The sequence below is a fragment of the Branchiostoma lanceolatum genome, chromosome 3 (assembly GCF_035083965.1).
Source record: "Branchiostoma lanceolatum isolate klBraLanc5 chromosome 3, klBraLanc5.hap2, whole genome shotgun sequence".
Classification (NCBI taxonomy): Eukaryota; Metazoa; Chordata; class Leptocardii; order Amphioxiformes; family Branchiostomatidae; genus Branchiostoma; species Branchiostoma lanceolatum.
Window position 1 is genome coordinate 378,608 of NC_089724.1, and position 24,437 is coordinate 403,044.

Sequence of the window (24,437 nt, forward strand, 5' to 3'; positions counted from 1 at the left end):
TTGTTTTGGTGTGGAGTTTTTCTAACATGTAGCCTAGCTTTCAGTAGTAGCTGTCCATAGCGTGCAGTTTCAGTGCCTGTTTTTTCTTTTAGTTGGTGCCGTTTTTCTTTTTGCTTGGTTATTTTGTGTGTTTGCTTTGTGTTTTTATGAAGGTGCTTGCTTTAAGACAAGGTGCTTGCTGGTTTGTTTGATTTTACTAGTTGTAGTTTAGCTGAATCGTCATGATGGTGGTTTTTGGTGAAAGAAAAGCAAACCTGAATGGACTAATTTGAACCGTACAAACTGTTCATCACAGGAGGGATTTTGCTCAAACTATGTCGCGGCACGTCTCTGTAAGAAATAGAACGCGTTCAAACGACATTCCCCGAACCCTGAGGGAGGAGGTGTTCGGTTACAATCTGACTGATTTATGACAGACAAGTACAAACTGAGTCATTTGGAAAATAGTACAAGCTTCCGTGCCAACACATGTGTGTTTTGTCGTCCGAGTGATTCGATTGATTCCCTGAGTTGGAGAACTGTTTATTTTTCATTATGACTCTTATGAGAAATAGAATAAGAACGTTAGGGCTGTCTCCAGGACCCGTTCCTCCGTCACAGGACTGAAATTTGTTTATTGGGACAGCAAAACAAAATGTCCGTCCCAATAATGGGAAATCATGACATGAAATTGACGAAAACGGATCTTTTTAGGCTTAAAATGACAGATTTGACAATGAAAATTAAAACATCGCCTCTCAAACAATGAGAGGGGTGAAAAAAATGTAAAGCTGGCGACAGCCCTGAATAAGAGCCTCTGTGCTAACGTGTGTGTGTCTCCTGCACAGCTGGTTTGACGGGGGCCTGAGGATGGTGGTGCCCTACGTGGGGAAGGTCCTGACCTGCGACAACAAGCGCATGAAGGAGGTCCTGGCCATGGAGGAGCGCCCGCTCAGCGAAACCATCCTCGACATGGCCTACTCGCTCGTGGACGGCGGCTTTGTCAAGAAGACCTCCAAGTACAAGGGTCACCCCAAGGACAGGCCCGAGGAACCCAAGGAGGTGGGAAGGAGTGTTAATGATTAGAGTGTTAATACCCGTGTAGATGTGTGGCGTCTGTGTGTCATAGTGGCAGAGCATCCGGCTATGAACCTATGAGACTCAGGTTCAATCCTGGGGTGTACCCAGACAAGGCCGCCATTATGTCCGGACATGTACCCAGACTTAACACATATTTCCCATGTCCTAAGCCCTACAGGAGGGTTTGGGTTGGTGTTAGGAAGGGCATCCTGCCGTAAAAACTCTTGCTACAAAAAAGACTTGCACTTAATGAGGAGTCCTCGGGCTTCCCCATCCATGTGCAAGCATCCATGTGATGGGGAATTAGAGACGTTAAATTGGATATATATAGAGAGAGAGTAAGAAAGTCAATATCATAAATGATTAGAATAATCAAGATGTAAGAAAGGCAATGTCTTTGGAACAAGGTAAAACTCCAGAGCTCTTCTATACAATGTAGGAATGTACAGGGAAAGTTCTTCATCACAACTACAGTCAATTTCCCAACCGACATCTCTGCCGCTCCCATCTGCCTTCAGCAGGGTGTAATTTCACTACTGACCGTATGGTGGCACTGCAACACAAAGGAGTTTGGGTCCAAACATGACTGGGTCAGTATCCCCTCCTAAATGGAGCCCAAACCCCCACCCCATCCCCTCTCTATACCCTGATGAAGTCAACTGAAAGCAGCAACGTTGGAGCAACGTTATGATGAAGAACTTTACTGGCATCTTACAGGTATACCATGAAAGTTCATCTGTGTTGGTAAACGACATTATGGAACAAGAGTTAACTTTACATTTTACCAGTGGTAAGAGAAATTGGGACTTACACAGATTTGACGCTGACATTGGGCACGGAATGGTCCCGACTGCTGCAGGTACCAGGACGTGACGTTGCAGCAGTCGCCTGTCCGATGTCACGTTTTAGAAGTAGCAGGGGACAGGTCCGTTCCTTAAACATGGCTGACGGATAGTCAAGCGAAACTTGAGTAAGTCCCAATTTCTCCTAGTGTGGGCCATGTTCTGTTGCATACCCACTGTTAAAGCCGTCTGTGGAGCTGGCATAGAAACGTGTTCAGCCCAAAGTTGACCGAATCCCGCCCCCCTCCCCCCTCACAGGAGAAGAAGGCCGACGCAGCCGTGAAGGAAAACGGAGAGGTTGCCATAACAACGCCCGCCGCCGACAGCTACGCCAAACCAGACGCCACAGAAGTATGCTGACCTCTGCATGACCTCTAACCTTTCCTCTATTAATGCCTTGTTAATGAACTCGTTAATGACCTCCTCCTACTGACTCTCATAGAGGACACAGTTGTCCCTCCCTCCTCGTGGGACAGCCTGCCGGAATGGTTCTCTCCCGCTTTCTCCTTCCTTACCTTCTAGCCGTAAAGTTGTTCTTACCAGAATGATTATTTTCCTACCTTGTTCTGCGTAGTGAAAACGACTGTAGAACTGTTGATGTAGTAATGAATGGTCTGTAGTTGTCTATTCGCTCCCCTGCTGTTCTTTTCCTCATGTTCTCTGTTAATTTTCATTCAGCCCTCCAACTCTCCCCGTTACATCCATGTTCAGCCCTCCAACTCTCCCTGTACATCCATGTTCCCCCCCCCCCCTTACATCCACGTTCTGTTACTTCCTGCCGCCTCTGCCAAGCTAAGCAGATGCTTTACCCAGCAGGCCAGCCCTCTGATTGGTAGGTGACTATCATGTGACATGGACTGACCAATCAGGTGCAGCCCGCAAGGTGAAGTAATCTGTAAACATGGCAACCTGTCTGCTAACATGCTTTTCACACCAAACTGTTACCTGTAGGGCCAAACTACCGGAGAGCCTTCGCTAAGTGAAGAACTATCCAAGGTCGAGGAGTCTCCTAAGGTCGAGGAATCTCCCAAGGTCGAGGAATCTCCCAAGGTAGAGGAATCTCCCAAGGTCGAGGAGTCACCTAAGGTAGAGGAGTCTCCCAAGGTCGAGGAGTCTCCCAAGGTCGAGGAGTCTCCCAAGGTCGAGGAGTACCTAAAGGTCGAGGAGTCTCCCAAGGTCGAGGAGTCTCCAAAGGTCGAGGAATCTCCCAAGGTCGAGGAGTCTCCAAAGGTCGAGGAGTCTCCCATGGTCGAGAAGTCTCCCAAGGTCGAGGAGTCTCCCATGGTCGAGAAGTCTCCCAAGGTGGAGGAGTCTCCCAAGGTCGAGGAGTCACCCAAGGTCGAGGAGTGTCCCAAGGCCGAGGAGTCACCCAAGGTCGAGGAGTCTCCCAAGGTCGAGGAGTCTCCCAAGGTGGAGGAATCTCCAAAGGTGGAGGAGTCCCCCAAGGTGGAGGAGTCCCCCAAGGTGGAGGAGTCTCCCAAGGTGGAGAAGTCTCCCAAGGTCGAGGAGTCTCCCAAGGTCGAGGAGTCTCCCAAGGTCGAGGAGTCTCCCAAGGTGGAGGAGTCTCCAAATGGCAAAGAAGAAAGAGCTGCAGTAGTAGAGCATCAGAGTGATGCCCAACCAGAGGATTCTCCAGTTGTCATGGAGACAGACGTTACCATAGAGATGTCTGATGTCCTACGGACAGAGAGTGTCCAGGATGCACCCGCAGCAGAATCACCTGTTACCATGGAGACAGATCCTGTAGCAGAATCACCTGTTACCACGGAGACAGAACCTGCAGCAGAATCACCTGTTACCAAGGAGACAGAGCCTGTAGCAGAATCACCTGTTACCACGGAGACAGAACCAGCAGCGGAGTCACCTGTTACCACTGAGACAAAGTCTGCAGCAGAATCACCTGTTGCCACGGAGACAGAGCCTGCAGCAGAATCACCTGTTGCCACGGAGACAGAGCCTGCAGCAGAATCACCTGTTGCCACGGAGACAGAGCCTGCAGCAGAATCACCTGTTGCCACGGAGACAGAGCCAGCAGCGGAGTCACCTGTTACCATGGAGACCGAGCCTGCAGCAGAATCACCTGTTGCCATGGAGACAGATCTTGCAGCAGAATCACCTGTTACCATGGAGACAGAGACTGTTGAAGAAGCAGAGACAACAGTTGACAAGGAAACCGTTCCCATGGCGACAGAGAGTCAGCAGCCCCCAGAAGTATGCAGTAGTGGCTCCCTGTTCTCTCACCGTTTACTAATCACTTCTCTGCACGTCTTTCTCTCTAGAAACTGTCCAACACCTCTCACAGCCCTCAACCCGAGGGTCTCATACTACAGTTCCATTACCACTCTAGTTGCCTTCCACATGGAGGGTCTCATACTGTAGTGTTTTGGGAGGTTTTCACCTCCCTACAGTTTTCCTGGGTTGTATATACTTCTACACATCAGTTGTTTGCACCCCGTAGGCTGTAGTGAAGTACAAACAAACAGGCACAGATCAGGATACGATGGCCTGCCGTTAATCATGAGGTGATCATGTAATGTGCATGCAGTGAACATGTGACGATCATGTGACTCTGAATCATAATTCTGAAAATGAAGTAACCTTTTTGATTGACCTTCAAAGTGATTTACCAGACGGTTATAGAAACTATAGCTTACAGTTGTTAGAACTGAACATGTGCTGATCATGTGATGAACATGTGCAGATCATGTGACTAACATGTGCAGACCATGTGTTGATCATGTGACAAACATGTGCTGACCATGTGACTAACATGTGCTGACCATGTGCTGACCATGTGCTGACCATGTGCAGATCATGTGCAGACCATGTGCTGACCATGTGACTAACATGTGCTGACCATGTGCTGTTCATGTGCAGACCATGTTGACTAACATGTGCTGATCATGTGCTGACCATGTGACGAACATGTGCTGACCATGTGACTAACATGTGCTGACCATGTGCTGACCATGTGCCGTGTGTGTTGCAGGAGCCCAAGGCTGACGGGGAGGTGAAAGTCAACGGAGAGGTCCCGACGCAGGACGGAGATGCCCCCACGGAGGAAGCCGCTGAGGAAGAAGCCAAGGAAGACGTTACGGAAGTACGATTTGCGTGACGGCAGCTCCTTCTTCTGTCTCACTAACTCCTGTCTTCTCCTCTAGCAGTCTCCTAGCAACAGTCTCCTAGCAACAGTCTCCTAGCAACAGTCTCCTAGCTAATCTGCACGCCGCACCGCTCCGTCGTTAACACGGGGAACGAACCCCGGTGGCCGCATGCCCGCCCTGACGGGAGTAGACATAGTAAACATAGCACCTTACGTTAGCCCTTCCTTACCTAGGCAGAGTGGGAGTCTGATGTTGTGTTGATGTTGTTCTCAGGAGAAGAAGGCTGACGGAGATGTGAAGGAGAACGGAGAGGTCCAGGGGAAGGAGGAGGCTCCGGCTGCGGAAGACGCGCCCAAGGAGGAGACTGCAGAAGCCAAGGAGGAGAAGGTGCGTCTTGGTTTCCCTGATAAGTGACGGTTCGGTCTATCATGTCATTTCCACATTTCTCAAGCAAGTCTCAGTAGTTTCATCTTCCCCTCCTCATGCAGTTACGTCTTCCTTCCTTACTCTGCTTTTATATTGTAGAAGAACTTTTCCAGAAGATTGAATCCGTAAGATTTCTTTATTTACATGTCTGAGTAAAACAAAATTTGGTGGTTTCATCTCTCAGCCGGAGGAAGAGGCCGCCAAACCAGAGAGCACTTCACAACCAGAGGCAGAGGCAGCCGTCCCCAGGTCAGTAATGGAACATCCCTGAACACTGTATAATGTAGCAGCCCCCAGGTCAGTAATGGAACATCCCTGAACACTGTATAATGTAGCAGCCCCCAGGTCAGTAATGGAACATCCCTGAACACTGTATAATGTAGCAGCCCCCAGGTCAGTAATGGAACATCCCTGAACACTGTATAATGTAGCAGCCCCCAGGTCAGTAATGGAACATCCCTGAACACTGTATAATGTAACAGCCCCTAGGTCAGTAATGGAACATCCCTGAACACTGTATAATGTAGCAGCCCCCAGGTCAGTAATGGAACATCCCTGAACACTGTATAATGGAGCAGCCCCTAGGTCAGTAATGGAACATCCCTGAACACTGTATAATGTAGCAGCCCCCAGGTCAGTAATGGAACATCCCTGAACACTGTATAATGTAGCAGCCCCTAGGTCAGTAATGGAACATCCCTGAACACTGTATAATGTAGCAGCCCCCAGGTCAGTAATGGTACATCCCTGAACACTGTATAATGTAGCAGCCCCCAGGTCAGTAATGGTACATCCCTGAACACTGTATAATGTAGCAGCCCCTAGGTCAGTAATGGAACATCCCTGAACACTGTATAATGTAGCAGCCCCCAGGTCAGTAATGGAACATCCCTGAACACTGTATAATGTAGCAGCCCCCAGGTCAGTAATGGAACATCCCTGAACACTGTATAATGTAGCAGCCCCCAGGTCAGTAATGGTACATCCCTGAACACTGTATAATGTAGCAGCCCCCAGGTCAGTAATGGAACATCCCTGAACACTGTATAATGTAACAGCCCCCAGGTCAGTAATGGAACATCCCTGAACACTGTATAATGTAGCATCCCCCAGGTCAGTAATGGAACATCCCTGAACACTGTATAATGTAACAGCCCCCAGGTCAGTAATGGAACATCCCTGAACACTGTATAATGTAGCATCCCCCAGGTCAGTAATGGAACATCCCTGAACACTGTATAATGTAACAGCCCCCAGGTCAGTAATGGAACATCCCTGAACACTGTATAATGTAGCAGCCCCCAGGTCAGTAATGGAACATCCCTGAACACTGTATAATGTAGCAGCCCCCAGGTCAGTAATGGAACATCCCTGAACACTGTATAATGTACCAGCCCCCAGGTCAGTAATGGAACATCCTGAACACTGTATAATGTAGCATCCCCCAGGTCAGTAATGGAACATCCCTGAACACTGTATAATGGAGCAGCCCCTAGGTCAGTAATGGAACATCCCTGAACACTGTATAATGTAACAGCCCCCAGGTCAGTTATGGAACATCCCTGAACACTGTATAATGTAGCAGCCCCCAGGTCAGTAATGGAACATCCCTGAACACTGTATAATGTAGCAGCCCCCAGGTCAGTAATGGAACATCCCTGAACACTGTATAATGTAGCAGGCCCCAGGTCAGTAATGGAACATCCTGAACACTGTATAATGTAGCAGCCCCCAGGTCAGTAATGGAACATCCCTGAACACTGTATAATGTAGCAGCCCCCAGGTCAGTAATGGAACATCCCTGAACACTGTATAATGTAGCAGGCCCCAGGTCAGTAATGGAACATCCTGAACACTGTATAATGTAGCAGCCCCCAGGTCAGTTATGGAACATCCCTGAACACTGTATAATGTAGCAGCCCCCAGGTCAGTAATGGAACATCCCTGAACACTGTATAATGGAGCAGCCCCCAGGTCAGTAATGGAACATCCCTGAACACTGTATAATGTAGCAGCCCCCAGGTCAGTAATGGAACATCCCTGAACACTGTATAATGTAGCAGCCCCCAGGTCAGTAATGGAACATCCCTGAACACTGTATAATGTAGCAGCCCCCAGGTCAGTAATGGAACATCCCTGAACACTGTATAATGTAGCAGCCCCCAGGTCAGTAATGGAACATCCCTGAACACTGTATAATGTAGCAGCCCCCAGGTCAGTAATGGAACATCCCTGAACACTGTATAATGGAGCAGCCCCCACCCGCAGTCAGGTACTTGGGTTGCAATAGAAACTCCTTTTGCCAGTTAGATAAGGTCTTTGCAACTGTGAGATCTGCGTGGATATTAGACTACCGCATGACTCTTACATGAATGTCACAATTTTGTCACATGATTGTCACATGACCATTATGACCCCACCCTGACCCAGAGTGCTGTTCTCCGTTTTCAGCGCGGAGGCGAGCGAGCCGAAGGAGGAGAAGAAGGAGGAGGAGGGGAGTGCGGCGGCCGCTGCTCCGGAGGAACCGGAGAAGAAGGAGTAACTCCGGAGCGCCCCCTGAGAAGATCCCTACCTACACAGAATTTATTGTGCATTCCAAAATGGTTCCTCTACTTATTTGTCCTGACGTACGTTCTTTTTGTGTGGTCGTGGAAAAAGTTGACGACTTTGGGACCGTCGGGTTTCCGTGGCAACCGTAGTTTGTGGAAATTTAAGAGAAGGCGGAGACCTTTTATGACTTCTGGTGCTGGAGTATGAGAGGCCTGACGTGATGAAATTTGGGCAAAATGTATGCGTGATGCCGAATGTGTGTGGTATACAAGCTTGAGCGTTGTGGAAATAGAGAAGAACTAAAATTGTAGCGATACTTATACCAATGTCCGCCACTTTTTGCTGAAAGCTGTCAAACTGTGGTGTGATTCGTCCTGTAAAGTTGAAAATCTGTGAGAGTTGGCAAAAGGAGGCAGCCAGCCACATTTCTTGCCTGTTGATGACCTTAATCATGTGATGTGCATGTGATGATCATGCGGTGTGCATGTGACCATCATGTGCTCTTCAGCCTTGTTGTTGACCTTGACATCCAGTTTGATGTAACTTCCATACAAATCTCCTTTCTGTGCCCAGACAAATTCCAGTAAAATGTAGCCCAGCAATGTTGTATGCTAGTCCAGAGTAGCTCTAGTCTGTGGTCAATGAAAAAGTATGTCATAGTTTTTCCGACTTAATGAATGAAAGGAGGAAACAGTGACATGGTCTTTCACCCCTTCCAGCTTGCACTGTAAAACCCTGGCCTGTACAGGCCTGTTCTGCAGCCTGTACAGGCATGTTCTGCAGCCTGTACAGGCCTGTTCTGCAGCCTGTACAGGCCTGTTCTGCAGCCTGTACAGGCCTGTTCTGCAGCCTGTACAGGCCTGTTCTACAGCCTGTACAGGCCTGTTCTGCAGCCTGTACAGGCCTGTTCTGCAGCATGTACATGCCTGTTCTGCGGCCTGTACAAACCTGTTCTACAGCCTGTACAGGCCTGTTCTGCGGCCTGTACATGCCTGTTCTGCGGCCTGTACAGGCCTGTTCTGCAGCATGTACAGGCCTGTTCTACAGCCTGTACAGGCCTGTTCTGCAGCCTGTACAGGCCTGTACAAGCCTATTCTTGCCCACAAACCAGACTTTGGCTGCACATTTTTGTGTTGTGGAATTATTGCCTCGTGTACAGTAACAATTTACACTTTGTAAAGGTAAAAAGAAATTATTCCAAAAACGAAAAAAAAACTTGTGGTAATGTTGTAAGGTTTAGTGTATAGTTCCCACCCTACCGCTGAACTCACGACTGCGCATTGTTAGAGATTGCACTGATTTGTCGCCACTTTACAAGAGGTTTAGTAGGGAGCGGCCATGTCGAAACCACTAGTCTTATTACAAACAACTGGCCCTGCGGATTTGGAGGCGCACACATCTGCCACTGCACAAACGTCTTCAACATTTGTCTTAAAGATCTATCATTGTCTTATGACAAGTCGTCAACATCACTCCAACACTTTTCCTGGCTTGACCAAACTTGAAAAAAAAAAAAAATAACAACAAAAAATTTTCCAGGAACAAGGCACCATTCCATATTAGGCCGTGAACTTACTTGGAACATTCCATGAAGAAGCAGAGGCGGGGGTGAGGCAGCGAGCGGATGTGTGGTCTCTGTACAAGGCAGCTCACAGCGCGAGAAACACCAAACCTCGATGCGCAGTCGTTTGTTTCACGAAACCAGTGTCCAAGATGGCGGACACTTCGCACCGGTCGACTTCCCACATCGTGGCTATGTCACGAAGTATCGTAGTCACGGCAACGTCCATGTTGCGTTTCATGTCGGATGGAAAACTCACATTAGGGACTGCGATACTCCGTCTGTGCCACGAGATCACTGTTCATTCTCATCTACCCTACGATGAAATGGTTTGCTCTGATTTGTGGCCACCACGCCTGTAGCAGCAGTTCAGTGAGGAACCTTCCATTCCAGTATAGGGGTGCAGCATTTAGAACATGTTTGTAAATTGTGAAAACAGAGCTAGCAGATGTGACACAAAATTTCCAGCGTTGCTCGAACAAAGCTTGTTGTCAGAAGTTGCCCTCAACCCCTTCCTCTACTTACCTGAGTTACCACCCCCCTACAGACCCTTTCCTCTACTTACCTGAGTTACCAGCCCTCTACATTTATGCAGAATCAGTTACTCTACACCCCCTTTCCAACCCTGACTTTCCTGCTCGTTATTTCCAGCACGTATCCCCTGATTGGCTGTTCTGTCAATTTCACACGTGCCAAATCTCCGCGCTGTGACACCAACCCGTCTGTTTTCGACTGTCGCATATTTTTCTGCTCGACATGTTTTTGCACCAGTTTGTTTCTGCTCTCTGATTGGTCGAGCATCTCTGCCCGGGTAGCATGAGCAGGAGTCTGACTGGCTTGTTGGTAATCTAGAAATCCAAACTTTGGGGTTGTTTTCAGCGTTTGGATGGTTTTCAGGGTTTATTGTTACTTCCGAGCACCAATGTGGAATATTTTTTTGTGTAAAGGATATAATTAATAACAAGATGTCTGTATCTTTGTAACCTTTTAATGTTTCTTTATACCAATTTTCTGTATTTATAAGATTTACGTAAAATCTTCAGGTTACCACTACAAGTATTACTAATGATCGTTATGATTAATTAACAAGTTAAAATCAGGACGTGAACAAGGTATTTTTGTGTAATAGTTTCTAAGGTTAAGTTGTGTGATGATGCAATGTTTGCCCTGTTCCTTGCCCAATGTTACAGTATGTACCGGAGCAGGACATGCCGTGCACAGACAGGTGCAGCCGATAAAGAATGAATTAGAGAAACTTAGTCCTACATTTTGTAACAGTTGAACACCTGATGAGGGGCACTGTCTCTGCATTTCCTGTTCTGAGTTCTTGAGCTAGCGTCTTGCCTGCGTACCTTGTGACTTAAGACACAGACTTGCCATCTTAACTGTTAATAGTGGTGGTAAGATTCAATGTGAACATGGGAGCATCCATTTCATTGGGAGGGGAGGACTGGCCATCCCTCCCCAATATGCAGCATGACTTTGATTTGAGTTCAGCCCTCCCCTCAGCAAAAATGGATGCTCCCACCTTCCCGGTCCCGGACAGAATGTCACCAGCAAATCCTGAATTCCGCGGGAAATTCCAGCCGGGATTCCGTGCGGGAATTCACACCCAAGGGGACCAGAGGGACCGGTAAGGGTAGCGGGGAGGGTGGGGGCAAAGGTCAACAGTCATCCAATCAGCAAAGAATAAGAAGTGCATGAGTGTGGTGCTCCCACCCCTGGTGGTGTTCACACTAGTCCCATGACCTTGAAAAGCATTTTACTGTGACCTTGGAAAACATTTTACTGTGTGGACAGTTTAGAACTTCTCTTTATAAGGAAGACAGGTCAACAGCAGTCCTGGGTAGCCATGGCAACATGAATGATTGATAGAAGTATTGGACAAGAATGTCTGGAACTAAAAGGCATCTCAACGACAAACATCCCTTGTCTTGACAGCCAAGTGCAGGATTGATTGACGTGTTGCCACGGCAACAAGGGATGGTTGACAGGAGCCCCTGACGACCCTGTCCTGTTGTCAGGTGACGGCTGATGTGTGTACGTTGCCATGGCGACCAGATGACTGGCAGGAGCCCCTGTGTTGGCCTGTCGCTGTGGCCTGTTGTGAGCTTACCGATGGTGTCTCTGCCTTAACCTCGTGATTGTGAAGTAGACCTATAAACCAGCTTTTCTACACCGAGTCCGGCTTCAAGCGACCTTTTCTTACCAAATTTGTTGCCCTCTATTTTTTGCATAATTTGGGAAGACTGTTTTGTCCTGTTGAGCCCTTTTGTATGCTTTACTTCAATATGGAGCTGAATTGACCACGAACTCTATTTTTGCATTGTTGATGATACTGGGACTATTTCCTGAATTGACTGTTTTGTACGTTTACATGTTGTTAGTTATGAGAAGAAAATCTTCAAAATTAACGTATAGCTATGAGACTTCCGTTCCTACCATGACGAACTTTACGAATCTATGAAAACCTTGTCTGCCGTGGTACTAGTGCAGTACCCAGGGTGGTCCGCAGGGGGAGCCAGTGACATGTTGCCTGAGGCGTGTTCCCCCAGCGCCCCCTGTGGGCTCCTGTGGGCGCTGCAGTACTGGCTAGATGTGTAGTCAGCTGGAACTTGCCGACCTGTAGTGTAGTTAGGTAGTGGACATTACTAGCTATTGTGCAGCAGTGGAGGTGTGCAATGTCGGACGCTCTGCCAATAAAGTTCATTCGCTTTCTATGTTGTATATATAAAACATGCGGTCTGTCGTTCTTGGTTCACATGGTCACTCCTTATACTGTTGTAGTTGTAGGTGTGTTTGGGGGGGGCTGTTTGTATAATTTAGGTGCTTAACGTTTAAACATTGCTCAACATTAAGAATTTCCTGAAATTACATAGAACATAATACTATTGTTTAATAACATAGAAATTTTCACAACATATTCACACTTCGGATGTTATTGAACATCGAACCATGAAAACATCATACCTCCAGCTTTCGATTCTTCCCACCAGGTAATTACATTAATCAGTGACTTACCTGCTCATGACGTCACAACAAACATGGCAGCCAATTTGGAACTTTGCACAACGGCTCGGAAAGAACGTTATTTTTTCAAGAAAATGAAATAGATATTGTCCTTTAATTAGACGTTATCACGATAATCAAGTACTGTTTGCTCCTTAAGTAATGTGTTATGGACCGATTTTGTAGCCTGGAATCCAAACCTATTATAGCTCCCGAGTCTCTCTCCGCTATTTGCGGAGAGAGACTCGGGAGCTATAATAGGTTTGGATTCCAGGCTACCGATTTTGAGGTCATTGGACACAGATACAGGGAGCCAAGACAGAGATTGTGGAGCTACATGGTTAATTCCCTGACCCCCAGGATTCCAACACATAGAATGACAGCCTGGGTCTTTCTCAGAATTAGGCTGCCTGGGACTCTTCCACTTTCATGATGGGGGGTTACAATTACTAAATACAATGGTCTTACATGTGTCTTAGTGGGTTCATAACATAATGTTTTTCGCAAGCCGTTGTGTAAGGTTCGGAACCGGCTGCCGTGTTCATTGTGACGTCATGAGCAGGTATAAGTCACTGATTAATGTAATCACCTGGTGAGAAGATCAGATAAGAATAAAGAGCTGGATCCATGGAAGTATGGTTTCTGATGGTTCAATGTTAGATAGCATCAGAATGGTGTGTATCTGTTTTAAACGTTTATATTCCTTCAATGATGCTATTCCTATTCCAGATAATAAGAAAATGTTGTATATTGGTGTCTTATACCCTTTAAGTTACGCCAAGAAGAGTTATTCAAGCGATTGGATAAAATTTTGAAGCAGTCGTTTCAGACAGCATCCGCCATCTTTCGTAAGGAAACAACTGGAACTCTCTGTCGACATCCCGGACATTGACTCTGCTGACAGCCTTTCCATTGCGAACTTTATTAACAAACAGTTTGCAACAGTGGCGCAAGGACGTCCTTGCCTGGATCCGAAACAGCTTCCAGCATACCTGCCATGTGAGACCCCTCCGCCAGGAGTCTACCCCTGGGACGTGTACCCCATTTTGCAAAGGCTTAAAGTCGGAAAAGCTCCTGGCCCAGACCAGCTGAGTACAAGAGTGTTAAGGGAGTTTGCCTACGAGCTCAGCCAACCTCTTGCTGACATTTTGAACGCGTCGCTGAAGGAGGGGCATTTACCGCAACAATGGAAGGATGCCATCGTAGTACCACTCCCTAAGTGCCAGCCTCCGAGTGTTAACAAACTACGCCCGGTTTCGTTGACATCGCAACTAGCTAAAATAGCTGAGTCATTTGTTAGTAAGTGGTTGCTACAGGACATCAGACCGTCACTAGACCCACAGCAGTACGGATGCCTGAGGGGAAAGTCTACCACTCACTACTTGGTTAGTTTGACTGACTACATAGCCAGAAACTCCGACAAGTTGGGTAACATCACTACTCTTGTGATGACGGACTTCTCGAAAGCTTTTGACAGGATTGACCACACCGTTGCCATCACCAAACTGTTAAAGCTTGGAGCAAGACCAAGTTTGATCCCCTGGATAAGTGACTTCCTGACAAACCGCCGCCAATGCGTAAGGTACCACAGCGAACTATCCACATGGCAAACTCTCTCCTGCTCGGTGCCTCAAGGAACCTTACTTGGACCCCTCATATTTCTGGTTGTGTTCGACGATGCGGTAAGAGAGTCTCCCTTGGAAGAGTGGAAATACGTTGACGACCTTTCGTTGGGAGAGTCTCGGCATCACACAGAGCCATCCATCATGCAGGAGGAACTAGATAATTTCAATCAGTGGTCTAGGGAAAACCACATGCTTCTAAACGCAGGCAAGTGCAAGATCATGGTGTTTTCTTTCATGAAAGTTCCCCCCGCCCCGCCAGTTCTCAAAATCGATGGAACACTGCTCGAGACCGAGGTAGTCACATGTTTGCTAGGAGTCTGGTTGCAGGCAAACTTGAGATGGGACACGCAGGTATCGAAAATGACCACAAAAGCAAACGGAAGACTCTTCATGCTCAGGAGACTGAAACGTTTCAACCTCACAGTGGAAGACTTGCTGCAAGTGTACACGTCCTACGTGCGACCTGTACTGGAGTACTGTGTGCCAGTGTGGCACCCTGGACTTACCACAGAACAAACTACACGGATAGAGAAGGTCCAGAAGAGAGCTCTTCGCACCATTCTGGGGGGACAGTACACAAGCTACAAATCCGCACTACTGTACACAGGTCTACAACCACTGTCACAACGGCGCCTCGAGCTGTGCAGGAAGTTTGCAAGGAAACTTGACCCCGAACTGCTCCCTCAGAGGATGGGACAGTGTCACGGCAAAGATACAAGGAACTCTCACAAACTCAGAACTTTGAAATGCAGAACTAATAGGTACAGGGACTCGCCGGTACCGTACCTTGTGAAAGTACTAAATGACGGCATGTTATAGATTATTCATTGCATTTTGAATGAAAAAGGAAAACGTTTATGTTACAGTTCGTCCAATAGGCCAGTAGTTGGCAACGCTTAATTGCCTTCGCCAAGAAGGCTATGTTTTGATGCTTGTTGTTTAAGATGTGATCATGTTATTTTTACAGTTTTAGAAGTTTTTAATGACGTGTAGTGTGTAAAAAAGACGCAATTCAGCCTGGGGCTGCAATGTTCTTTTAAATGTCAATAAACCATTCATTCATTCATTCATTCATTCAACTGGTATCTGTATCTATATAGCCGGTATAACCGCCATCAGGCGTAACACACCAGCTTCGCAGGCACGCGGCGCGGCAGCAGCTGGTCATATTACACCGAACGGTCTGTTACACCTAGTCTTTGCATATCTGACTGCAACCGTTCTTTAAAGCTACTTAGTGATGAAGCTCCTACAGTACTTGATGACAACGAGTTCCATTCTACTATGGTTCTCGGGAAATACGAATTTTTGAACCAGGTTTTAATTTTATACCAAAACTCACTGACGAAGGATAAGGAATGCTGTCTGAAAGTCTGTTTCAAAATTTTGTCCAGTTGCTTGAGTAACTATTTTTGGCGTATCTTATTACCTGGATGTCTAACCTTCATCAAAAGTGTAAAGTTGGTAGGAGACATAACTTTTATTTGCAAATTCATGCCCGAATGCTAATTGCAAGGGTACAGGCAGTAAAAAGGTAACGAGTCTACTCTGTAACTGTAACTCTCTCCATAGCTTAGTCAGCTGTCGGGGCAGCAAAGATAGACTACTCTATACATCTAACTAAATGTTCCTACATACAAAAATAATGTACATTACTGTGGGCGGGCTTCTTCTATGGATTATAAGTGGCGGATGAAAAGTCCCATGATTTTAATTGTGATTTTGATAGAAATGTGGCTTTTTGGAGGCCATCTAGATGGTGAAAGCTCTAAACTATTCTAATTGTTTCCATATAAAGACACCAAGCTGCACATATCCCTACAGATCATTATTTGCCGGGCGTTCAGACAGTTGTGCCCAGTTGCACGTGGGGCAAGCTTCTTTGCTGTTTTGGTAGCAGGGTTCGTTCATACAGGGGAGGGTTGGAGGCACCTCCTTGAACATGGGACTCCACTTAACGTCCCTTCCAAAATATGGCTGCAACCCCAGCCAGATGCCCTTCCCAGGATTGAACCCGGGTCTACCAGTTGGTGGCTAATTTGAACCAGGAGATCAGATGTGAGGCTGCTAGCTGAGCTGTAGGGACATCCCCAGTTTAACCTGGTCTTATTGCTATACTGTATGTCCAGATCTGTAATCAAGTTTACACCAGTGGGTCTAGTCATGGAAACAAGAAGTCCAAGTAAGGTAAGGTAAGGTAAAGCAGGCATGTCGTCAATTGAGGTCAAGCATAATGCTTTTTCAAGTAGCCAGTGGTAGTGCAATGCGGCTTCGCCACGGCTCGCGTTTTTTTGCCAAGCACACCGGGTCACCCCTACTCTTCTCGATAAGTGTGTTGGGTTCTTTTACGTACAGAGGTTTGACGCCCTTAAGCTCCCTCATACACGGGGCCGCCGTCTCTTTACGTGCCTATCCGATAGGACGATGCGCATCTTTTCCAGTCATGTCCAGGCCTGGGCACGAACTCGGGCCGCTGGCTCCACGGAATTTGAACCAGATGTGGTGAGAGGCAGAGTGCGCAGACCTCTACACCACGCGGACACGACATTATTTTGTCAAGGTTACTCATATATCGCTCGTTCTCATTTAAATGTACACATTTTATAATCTCCGTTACCGTTAGAAGTAAGACGTTCCTGGCATTAAGATATGCCGCATATAAGGTACCAAACTGCCGTTTTTAAAAGCTAGAAAAGTTTTAAGTCGTCATAAAAACTACAGTTTGACATCTTATATGTGGCATATCCTAATGCCAGGAACGTCTTATTTCAATCGGTAACGGAGATTACAAAATGTGTACATTTGAATGAGAACGAGCGATATGCGTAAGTTAAACTAAGTGTGACTAACACAACATGTGCAGTCTACACTTGTGAGTACTAACTACACAGGATCACAACCCTGTATATTGGCAGGGACAGGCTGCACAATAATCAAAATCTCGTTTGGGAAATCTAGACAAAGAATATAATAATTTGTTTTGGGACCTTTTAAACCAAAACCATAGCTGGTTCATGACTTTCCACCACGCACCAGTCTGGCCACAATTTGGAGCGATTTAAAAACTCCGTCTAATGTCAGTGAAAAGAACAGTAGCTACAATTTCATTAATATTTGGAGTTTTTTTTAAAGAAACTCCAAATATCCTATGTTCTACCAACCTGATGAAATTATTTTCGGAATTCCATTAATGTTCTGAATTTAGAAACACTACACTTGAAATAGATCACGTTAAGGGACAGAGTTTTCGCAACTGTTTCTACTATCCCATCAGAGAAACGATATAATCAGTGAAGTTTACGACTCAGTAATAAATGCAGTGATGTATACTAAGCCAAAGAGCCACAGACACACATCTTTTTACCCTCCACAATTTATTGATAGTCTACAGAATTTAAAGCATCCAAGAAAAACAGTCGCAAGTGTACAAAGACACATGTCACAGTTTTAACAAGGAGTGACAACTACTTAATTTATTAGAACTAACTTTTGTTTCATTCCCTTTAAGACTAAACTTACTAGAGATACCTTAACTTTGTTTGGACACCTAACATAGATTGTAGCAATCACTTAAATAATAAATACAGCATTTTAAACACTCCTGAAACAGTTTCAAGTGTACAGGCCACAAGTCACAGTTTTAAAGGAGGGACAACTTCTTACTAGACTATCTTAAGTTTCTTACATTAGATCTATAATTATATACCCTTAAAGTAATGATAAACAGCATCTAAAGCATCCAAGAAAAACAGTTTCTAGTGTACAAAGGCACAAGACACAGTTTTAACAAGGAGTGATAACTACATGCAGTTATCAGAACTATCTTAAGTTTGTGTCCCTTTTAAGACTAAACTTACACTAGAGATACCTTAACTTTGTTTTTGACACCTAACATAGATTGTAACAATCACTTTTTAAATATGACACAGCATTTTAAACACTCCTGCAACAGTTTCAAGTGTACAAGGCCACAAGACACAGTTTTAAAGGAGGGACAACTTCTTACTAGACCATCTTAAGTTTCTTACATGAAATCTATTTTGTACCCTATGATAAACAATATTTAAAGCATCCAAGAAAAAACAGTTTCCAGTGTACAAAGGCACAAAACACAGTTTTAACAAGGATGGATAACTACTTACTAGACTATCTTAAGTTCCCCCTTTAAGGCTAAACAAAGATTGTAACAATCGCTGATTAAATATCTACCCTTACAAAGCACAGCTTTAAACACTCCTGCAACAGGTTCAAGTGTAGAAACACACAAGAAACAGTTTTAACAAGGAGGGGTAACTACTTATTAGAACTACTTAATATATAATAAGTCTGTTCCCTTCCCACTTAAGGACTTAATAACATTAAATCTACCCTGCTTGAACTTCAAGCTTTTCTACCCTTACAGCGTTTTAAACACTACTGAAACAGTTTCAAGTGTGCAAACACACAAGACACAGTTTTAAGATGGAGGGAGAACTACTTATCAGAGATACCTTAAGTTTCTTACATTCCTCTTCTTTAAGGTAGATTGTAAACAATCACTTCTAGTCTTTCAACCTACCCTAAAAGTCCAGCATTGTAAACACTCCAGGCAGAAAATTCAGGATTTGCACCAACCACAATATGATTGTTATCAGTCACTTCAGTTTATTTTCAGATGTAAGTTTTGTGATGTTCAGTCAAACCTGCCGAAGCGACTGCCTCTCCAAGCGCGCCACCTAGCCATGATGACCATTTCTCTCGGTCCTCTTGGGCAGGTTTGACAGTACATCATTTTCAACAAATAGGGAGTTTTATTTTTACGTGAATGTTCTGTGTGTTTCGCACAATGAAAGCATCAAGTTATGTATGATATCATAACTAGAAGATCATTATGTGATTTTAAGAAATGGTCTAGATTTGGTGCAAGATGATGTGGAGGGCTCGGCTAACGTTAGATGGATCTCACAGTAGACAACAAGGTTTTTAATTCACAACCAAGGCATACAATCACAGCCAACGTTTCAGTGACTGTCTGTCACCTTCCTCAGGGCAACGGCGACTGGTGCTATTCCACACTGCAGGCTAGGTGGCGCTTCTTACAATGCTGTCCCAAACAACACCAAGCCCGCAGCGTGCAATAGTACCAGTCGCCATTGCCCTGAGGAAGGTGACAGACGGTCACAAGTGCAAGTCTTAGCTGTGAGTAAAGAAACTTGTTATCCTGGTTGAGCGATTCTCCAGCCTGATGAAATCCTCCACGGATCTAGCAGGAGTTCAAATATGGAGTGCTGTCCAGGTACACGTGCATGGTAGTCAGGCCACTGCTCTTCGCTGCTTCGGACAGAAACTTGGGTGTCCCATTTTCCCCAAAAAAGCGCTGTTCAAAAGGATAAGATGCAGTTAGTTATGCATTGTAAACTAAACTACATCAATCCATGTCGATTTGGAATGCAATAATATGCTGTTTGATGTTGTACACGGCGTATCTAGCAAAGCAAGAGAGCGGCCTGTGCGCAGATTTGAGCTTCTCATGAATAAACAAAGGCTCAAACAAACAAGTGTATGATTTAACCAACATTAATTGATTATACACAACATGAGTGATATGAGACACAACAAAGTGCTTACTATACACTGGATGTCACATGTCAATACACTGAAGCAGTGGGCATTTTATAGATTCTGGGGAGAAAAGTGCTCAGGAAAGTAGTTCTAAATCTATTTTCCTTACAGCTTTGTACATAGCCACAACGAATGACTGAAAAGACAACAACTGCTGGCATCATTATAAACACTGGGAACATATGTCATTTCTTCCAACATTCAAAGGCCCTTGAATTTGCTGGGTATACATTTAAAGCTTTCGAATGTGTGCAAAAAAGAAACATGCGTTCAGATGATAGGGGAAAACAGCATAAGTGCTGCTGCACTGATTTACTCACCCCCAGAGCTTCTTTTGGTGGGTGTTCATAGCGATCGCTCTTCAAGTCCGCGTTTAGGACAAAGCCGAATCCATTCAGCTGCCCTTCATTGTAGAGGAGGAAGATTGGAGCGAAGTCTTCTTTCTTTGTTTTTTCGTTCACAACTCCAGCTCCACTCAACCAGTAATGCCGTCCTGTAGCATAAGGAACATTATAGTTAGGGCATGTGTTTCTATATTGTACCAGTCATCCTGTAGCATAAGGAACATTATAGTTAGGGCATGTGTTTCTATATTGTACCAGTAATGCTGTAACATAAGGAACATTATAGTTAGGGCATGTGTTTCTATATTGTACCAGTCATCCTGTAGCATAAGGAACATTATAGTTAGGGCATGTGTTTCTATATTGTACCAGTAATGCTGTCCTATAACATAAGGAACATTATAGTTAGGGCATGTGTTTCTATATTGTACCAGTCATCCTGTAACATAAGGAACATTATAGTTAGGCATGTGTTTCTATATTGTACCAGTCATCCTGTAGCATAAGGAACATTATAGTTAGGGCATGTGTTTCTATATTGTACCAGTAATGCTGTCCTATAACATAAGGAACATTATAGTTAGGGCATGTGTTTCTATATTGTACCAGTCATCCTGTAACATAAGGAACATTATAGTTAGGGCATGTGTTTCTATATTGTACCAGTAATGCTGTCCTATAACATAAGGAACATTATATTTAGGCATGTGTTTCTATATTGTACCAGTCATGCTGTCCTATAACATAAGGAACATTATAGTTAGGGCATGTGTTTCTATATTGTACCAGTCATCCTGTAGCATAAGGAACATTAAAGTTAGGGCATGTGTTTCTATATTGTACCAGTAATGCTGTAACATAAGGAACATTATAGTTATTATAAAGGAAGAGCGACAGCGTCAGTGAAGAATCAGTAAATCTTACCCATGGTGAAGAAGCAGCCGCCCTTGGTCCATTCTTTGTTGATCATGAACTCCATGTCAGACTCATCAAGGGGAACCTTCATATATACCTTATCCTGAGAGATTACAAGCGCATCGCCAGTTGCAAGCCTTTTACTTCTTCTGGCACCAGTGCAGACTGTCTCTGTAAAGATTACAACAATTATAGATGATTCAAAGTAACCATCAGAGGCATGAAAAAATTCTCTTTAAAGGCACCCAGAGCATTTTATGAGGCTTGAAAACTGGAAATATTCTAGTTGCTGAAATCTTTATGAAATTGACATTTAATACCACTGTTAACCACATTTGCGTGCGGATTTCCTACCAAAAGTGCTCAAAAGCGGCACAAAAATAAGCTACATATTGCTCCTCTTTTAGTTTCACGCGCCTAATGTAAATAGACTGATACCATAGCCCCACCCACCTCAGTCAAAACGTAGTTGAATGCAAAATTAAAAGTTAACATAGAAATGCAAATATTTGACGGACATGCAGTCACTCTCTCATTGGTCGAACGGCTAATTGTGATGGACAGTCAGTCTATCAGGGCCTGGATTTTCTATCAGTTCTCACCACACAACGACATCGTATCTTTGCTTCTTTAATGTCGATTTACAATGGTATAGTGTTATTGAAATTTATTATGTGTAGGAATGAATAGAAATTTTTTATTCAAGTTTCAAGCCGCATGAAATGCTCTGGATGCCTTTAATGGCCGCCATCTTAGTTGTAAAGCAAGTTGCTATCCTGACGAGAAATTAAACTGTTTTCCAACTCAAGAAAATTGAGTGCATAATCACGTGACCACAGCACTTGTGTTAGATAGCTGATAGTGCTGCGGTCCGGTACCGTGTACCGGTACTGTACCATAAAAATTGATTTGGTACAGGGCCAAAATACTGGATCATAAAGTACCAGTACTGTACCAATATATTATGAATTTACACCAAGTACAGTATGTGCTTATTTTGTGACTGATCTCCTGACCTCATGCAACACCAAACGTGACCTTTTACGTAATCAGCCAGTTTGATTTCGCGTAATTTGTAGACGGACTGTTCAAATTTAATGTAGTCTTTATATGTATGTCTTCTATTATGTAACTTTAATAGCGTTAAGTGAAGCCGACCTGCCGAATTAAACATAATATGTTGCCACTCCCTTCCTTAAGTTTAAATGTTACAGACAACCCTGCGCAGATAACCCCCAGGTGCACCCCCACCCCCATAAATGTGAACCCCCACCACCTGTGCAGGTGCATCACCCCACCCCCATGCAGGTAAACCCCCACCCCCATGCAGGTGCACCCCCACCCCTCGTGCAGGTGCAGTCCCTCCATAGGTTAGATGGGATGAGACAAGAAAACATGCATCTGTCGTGAGAGTAACATTCAATGTGGTAAAGTCTGACAGTACTAGACTGAGTAAAGTAAAGGAAGGGAAGACTGGTACATACTAGGATCCTGGAAATACACAGTCATGGTGTAATACTCGTCTCCCTCATCCTGGAAATACTTTGCAGACTCGCCGGCAGGGAAATCAAGGCCCTTGGGAACCTGGAGTAATGGGTGATATGGAGTTGTCCACATCTTTCTTATAACACGTTGACAACTCCAGATTAAAGGCAAAAACATGGAATTGCACCATACTATGTACTAATCTGTGTGAATATGTCTAGGATTCACAAAAATAAAGGGAAATGAAATGATATTACTGAATACAGATTATAACCTCCCAATCTAAACCTAGTTTATGACAATTCTCATTGAATGAGACCAATTATAAGATGTACCAGTCTTTCGTAATTGACATATTACCGGTAAGCATATTATGTATAATCCTATCAGACAAAACACAACTTTGTATCGCATTGCTGCCCAGACTCACTTTTGTTGCGATTCCACCAATGTTGCCCTCTGCATTGAAGACGAGGAGCACAGCTGGATCGCCGTTCAGGATGTACCTATTGCCATTGACCTGGCCTGCAGATGGAGACAAAGATAAGAATTATTATAAGTAAAAGTTTCGGCCAATAGCTGTTAACTGTGGGATAGAAATTATTATCTTCTAAAGATCTAACTACCATTAACATAAATCCGCCATTATAGATCCGCCACTTTAAAGAACAGTGTGTTTGAGAGATCTCTAGTGCAGCACCCCCAGGTATGCACAGTTTAGATATACAGGAGAGCATTATACTGGGGGACGTTGGGTTGTAAACCAGTTTGCATTACATCTTTTCAGGGTTGCGGAATTATGTACCCTGGTCAAATTATGTTTCTGTTAGAGAGTTCGATTTTATTTTTTGAACTAAAGAATAATGATGTTAGACGGTATCTGAACAGATGCTGACATGTTCCCATGGCACAAGCGGTTAAACGCAACCCCACTGCTTAGCCACATGGATCATATTCTGTGGATCTGTGGGCCGGAGTTCAATCCTTGGGTCGTCCCCAGTTCGGACAATTGTTGTAAGGGATTGCATTCGTCATTTCGGATGGTGACATAAGGCCGGCTGTTCCGTGAATGAGGGAGATTCAGGCGTGAGCCTCAAAGGCCTCTGCACATTAAAGAACCAACACACTTATCGAGAAGAGTATTATATATAGGGGTGACCAGGTGTGCTTGGTTAAATATGGGAGCCGTAGCAAAGCTGCATAAGTGCACTTAGTCTAGCTAATAGTTAATGAAAAAGTGTCATGGTTTATCCTCGGCCTGAGGTTCGACCACTTTACCAAGGGGTGGCACTCCCCGCAACAAAATTGCTCTTACACAGATACTAAAAAGAAGCAATAAATAATCTAAAATTTGTTTACCGCAGCTTTTCTCTAGCTTCCATCCTGCGGCATCAGCGGCATCCACCGTGCGAGGCAGGCTGCGAAAGCTGGTAAATGGGTTTTCCCCCCATGTCACTGAAAAAAAAGCACCATGTGTCATGTGAGAAAGGTTGAAAGGTTGACAATGAATAAAGCTCCAGTTACACATAGCCAAACATGGCCTCCCAACCCTCCTCCAACCTATTCTCCAATCAGAGGTTTCCATCAAGTGGGGTAGGACTCTCTCGTGAGAGCGAGGTAAAAAATCCCAGACAGTCCTACCCCACTTGACGGAAACCTCTGCTTGGAGAATACCTCCAACCAGGGTTGGTATTTTACTTGGTTCGGGAGCTAGGTTGGCTAGGTGTTTGCGGCGCCAGCCGATTATGTTTTGAAATTTTCGAAACATTCCTCTGTGGACGGGAGGTCTAGAATGGGTTTGCTGGTGGTTGGTAGTTAATAATATAAAGTCAGTAGTGGTCAGGGTGTGTTTGGGAACCAAATTTGAGTCATAATCTAAAACTCAGGTCAGACTGCTCCCATTACTGCCAAGTTTT

General features: G+C 44.9%; 2 protein-coding genes across 5 annotated transcripts in view; one reads left to right on the plus strand and one right to left on the minus strand.

Annotated features, from left to right (window-relative positions):
- Positions 1-12,278, plus strand: part of LOC136429609 (fibrous sheath CABYR-binding protein-like) — a 69,284-nt gene extending 57,006 nt beyond the window's left edge. For all 4 annotated transcript variants that reach the window (XM_066419490.1, XM_066419492.1, XM_066419491.1 and 1 more), the window contains 8 exons: positions 828-1,041; positions 2,160-2,252; positions 2,853-3,383; positions 3,456-4,112; positions 4,891-5,001; positions 5,279-5,392; positions 5,616-5,680; positions 7,883-12,278. In XM_066419490.1, the coding sequence (XP_066275587.1) occupies positions 828-1,041; positions 2,160-2,252; positions 2,853-3,383; positions 3,456-4,112; positions 4,891-5,001; positions 5,279-5,392; positions 5,616-5,680; positions 7,883-7,973 (1,876 nt within the window). In that variant the 3' untranslated portion in view covers positions 7,974-12,278. The remainder of the gene's footprint in view (positions 1-827; positions 1,042-2,159; positions 2,253-2,852; positions 3,384-3,455; positions 4,113-4,890; positions 5,002-5,278; positions 5,393-5,615; positions 5,681-7,882) is intronic.
- A 7,140-nt stretch (positions 12,279-19,418) lies between these two features.
- LOC136429122 (uncharacterized) lies at positions 19,419-24,016 on the minus strand. The gene is made up of 6 exons (XM_066419002.1): positions 23,881-24,016; positions 22,952-23,046; positions 22,521-22,620; positions 21,046-21,207; positions 20,098-20,270; positions 19,419-19,532 (listed from the first exon to the last, which is right to left on the minus strand). The coding sequence occupies exons 1-6, from the start codon at positions 23,999-24,001 to the stop codon at positions 19,419-19,421; spliced, it is 765 nt and encodes a 254-aa protein (XP_066275099.1). The 5' UTR covers positions 24,002-24,016.
- Between the last annotated feature and the right edge of the window lie 421 nt (positions 24,017-24,437).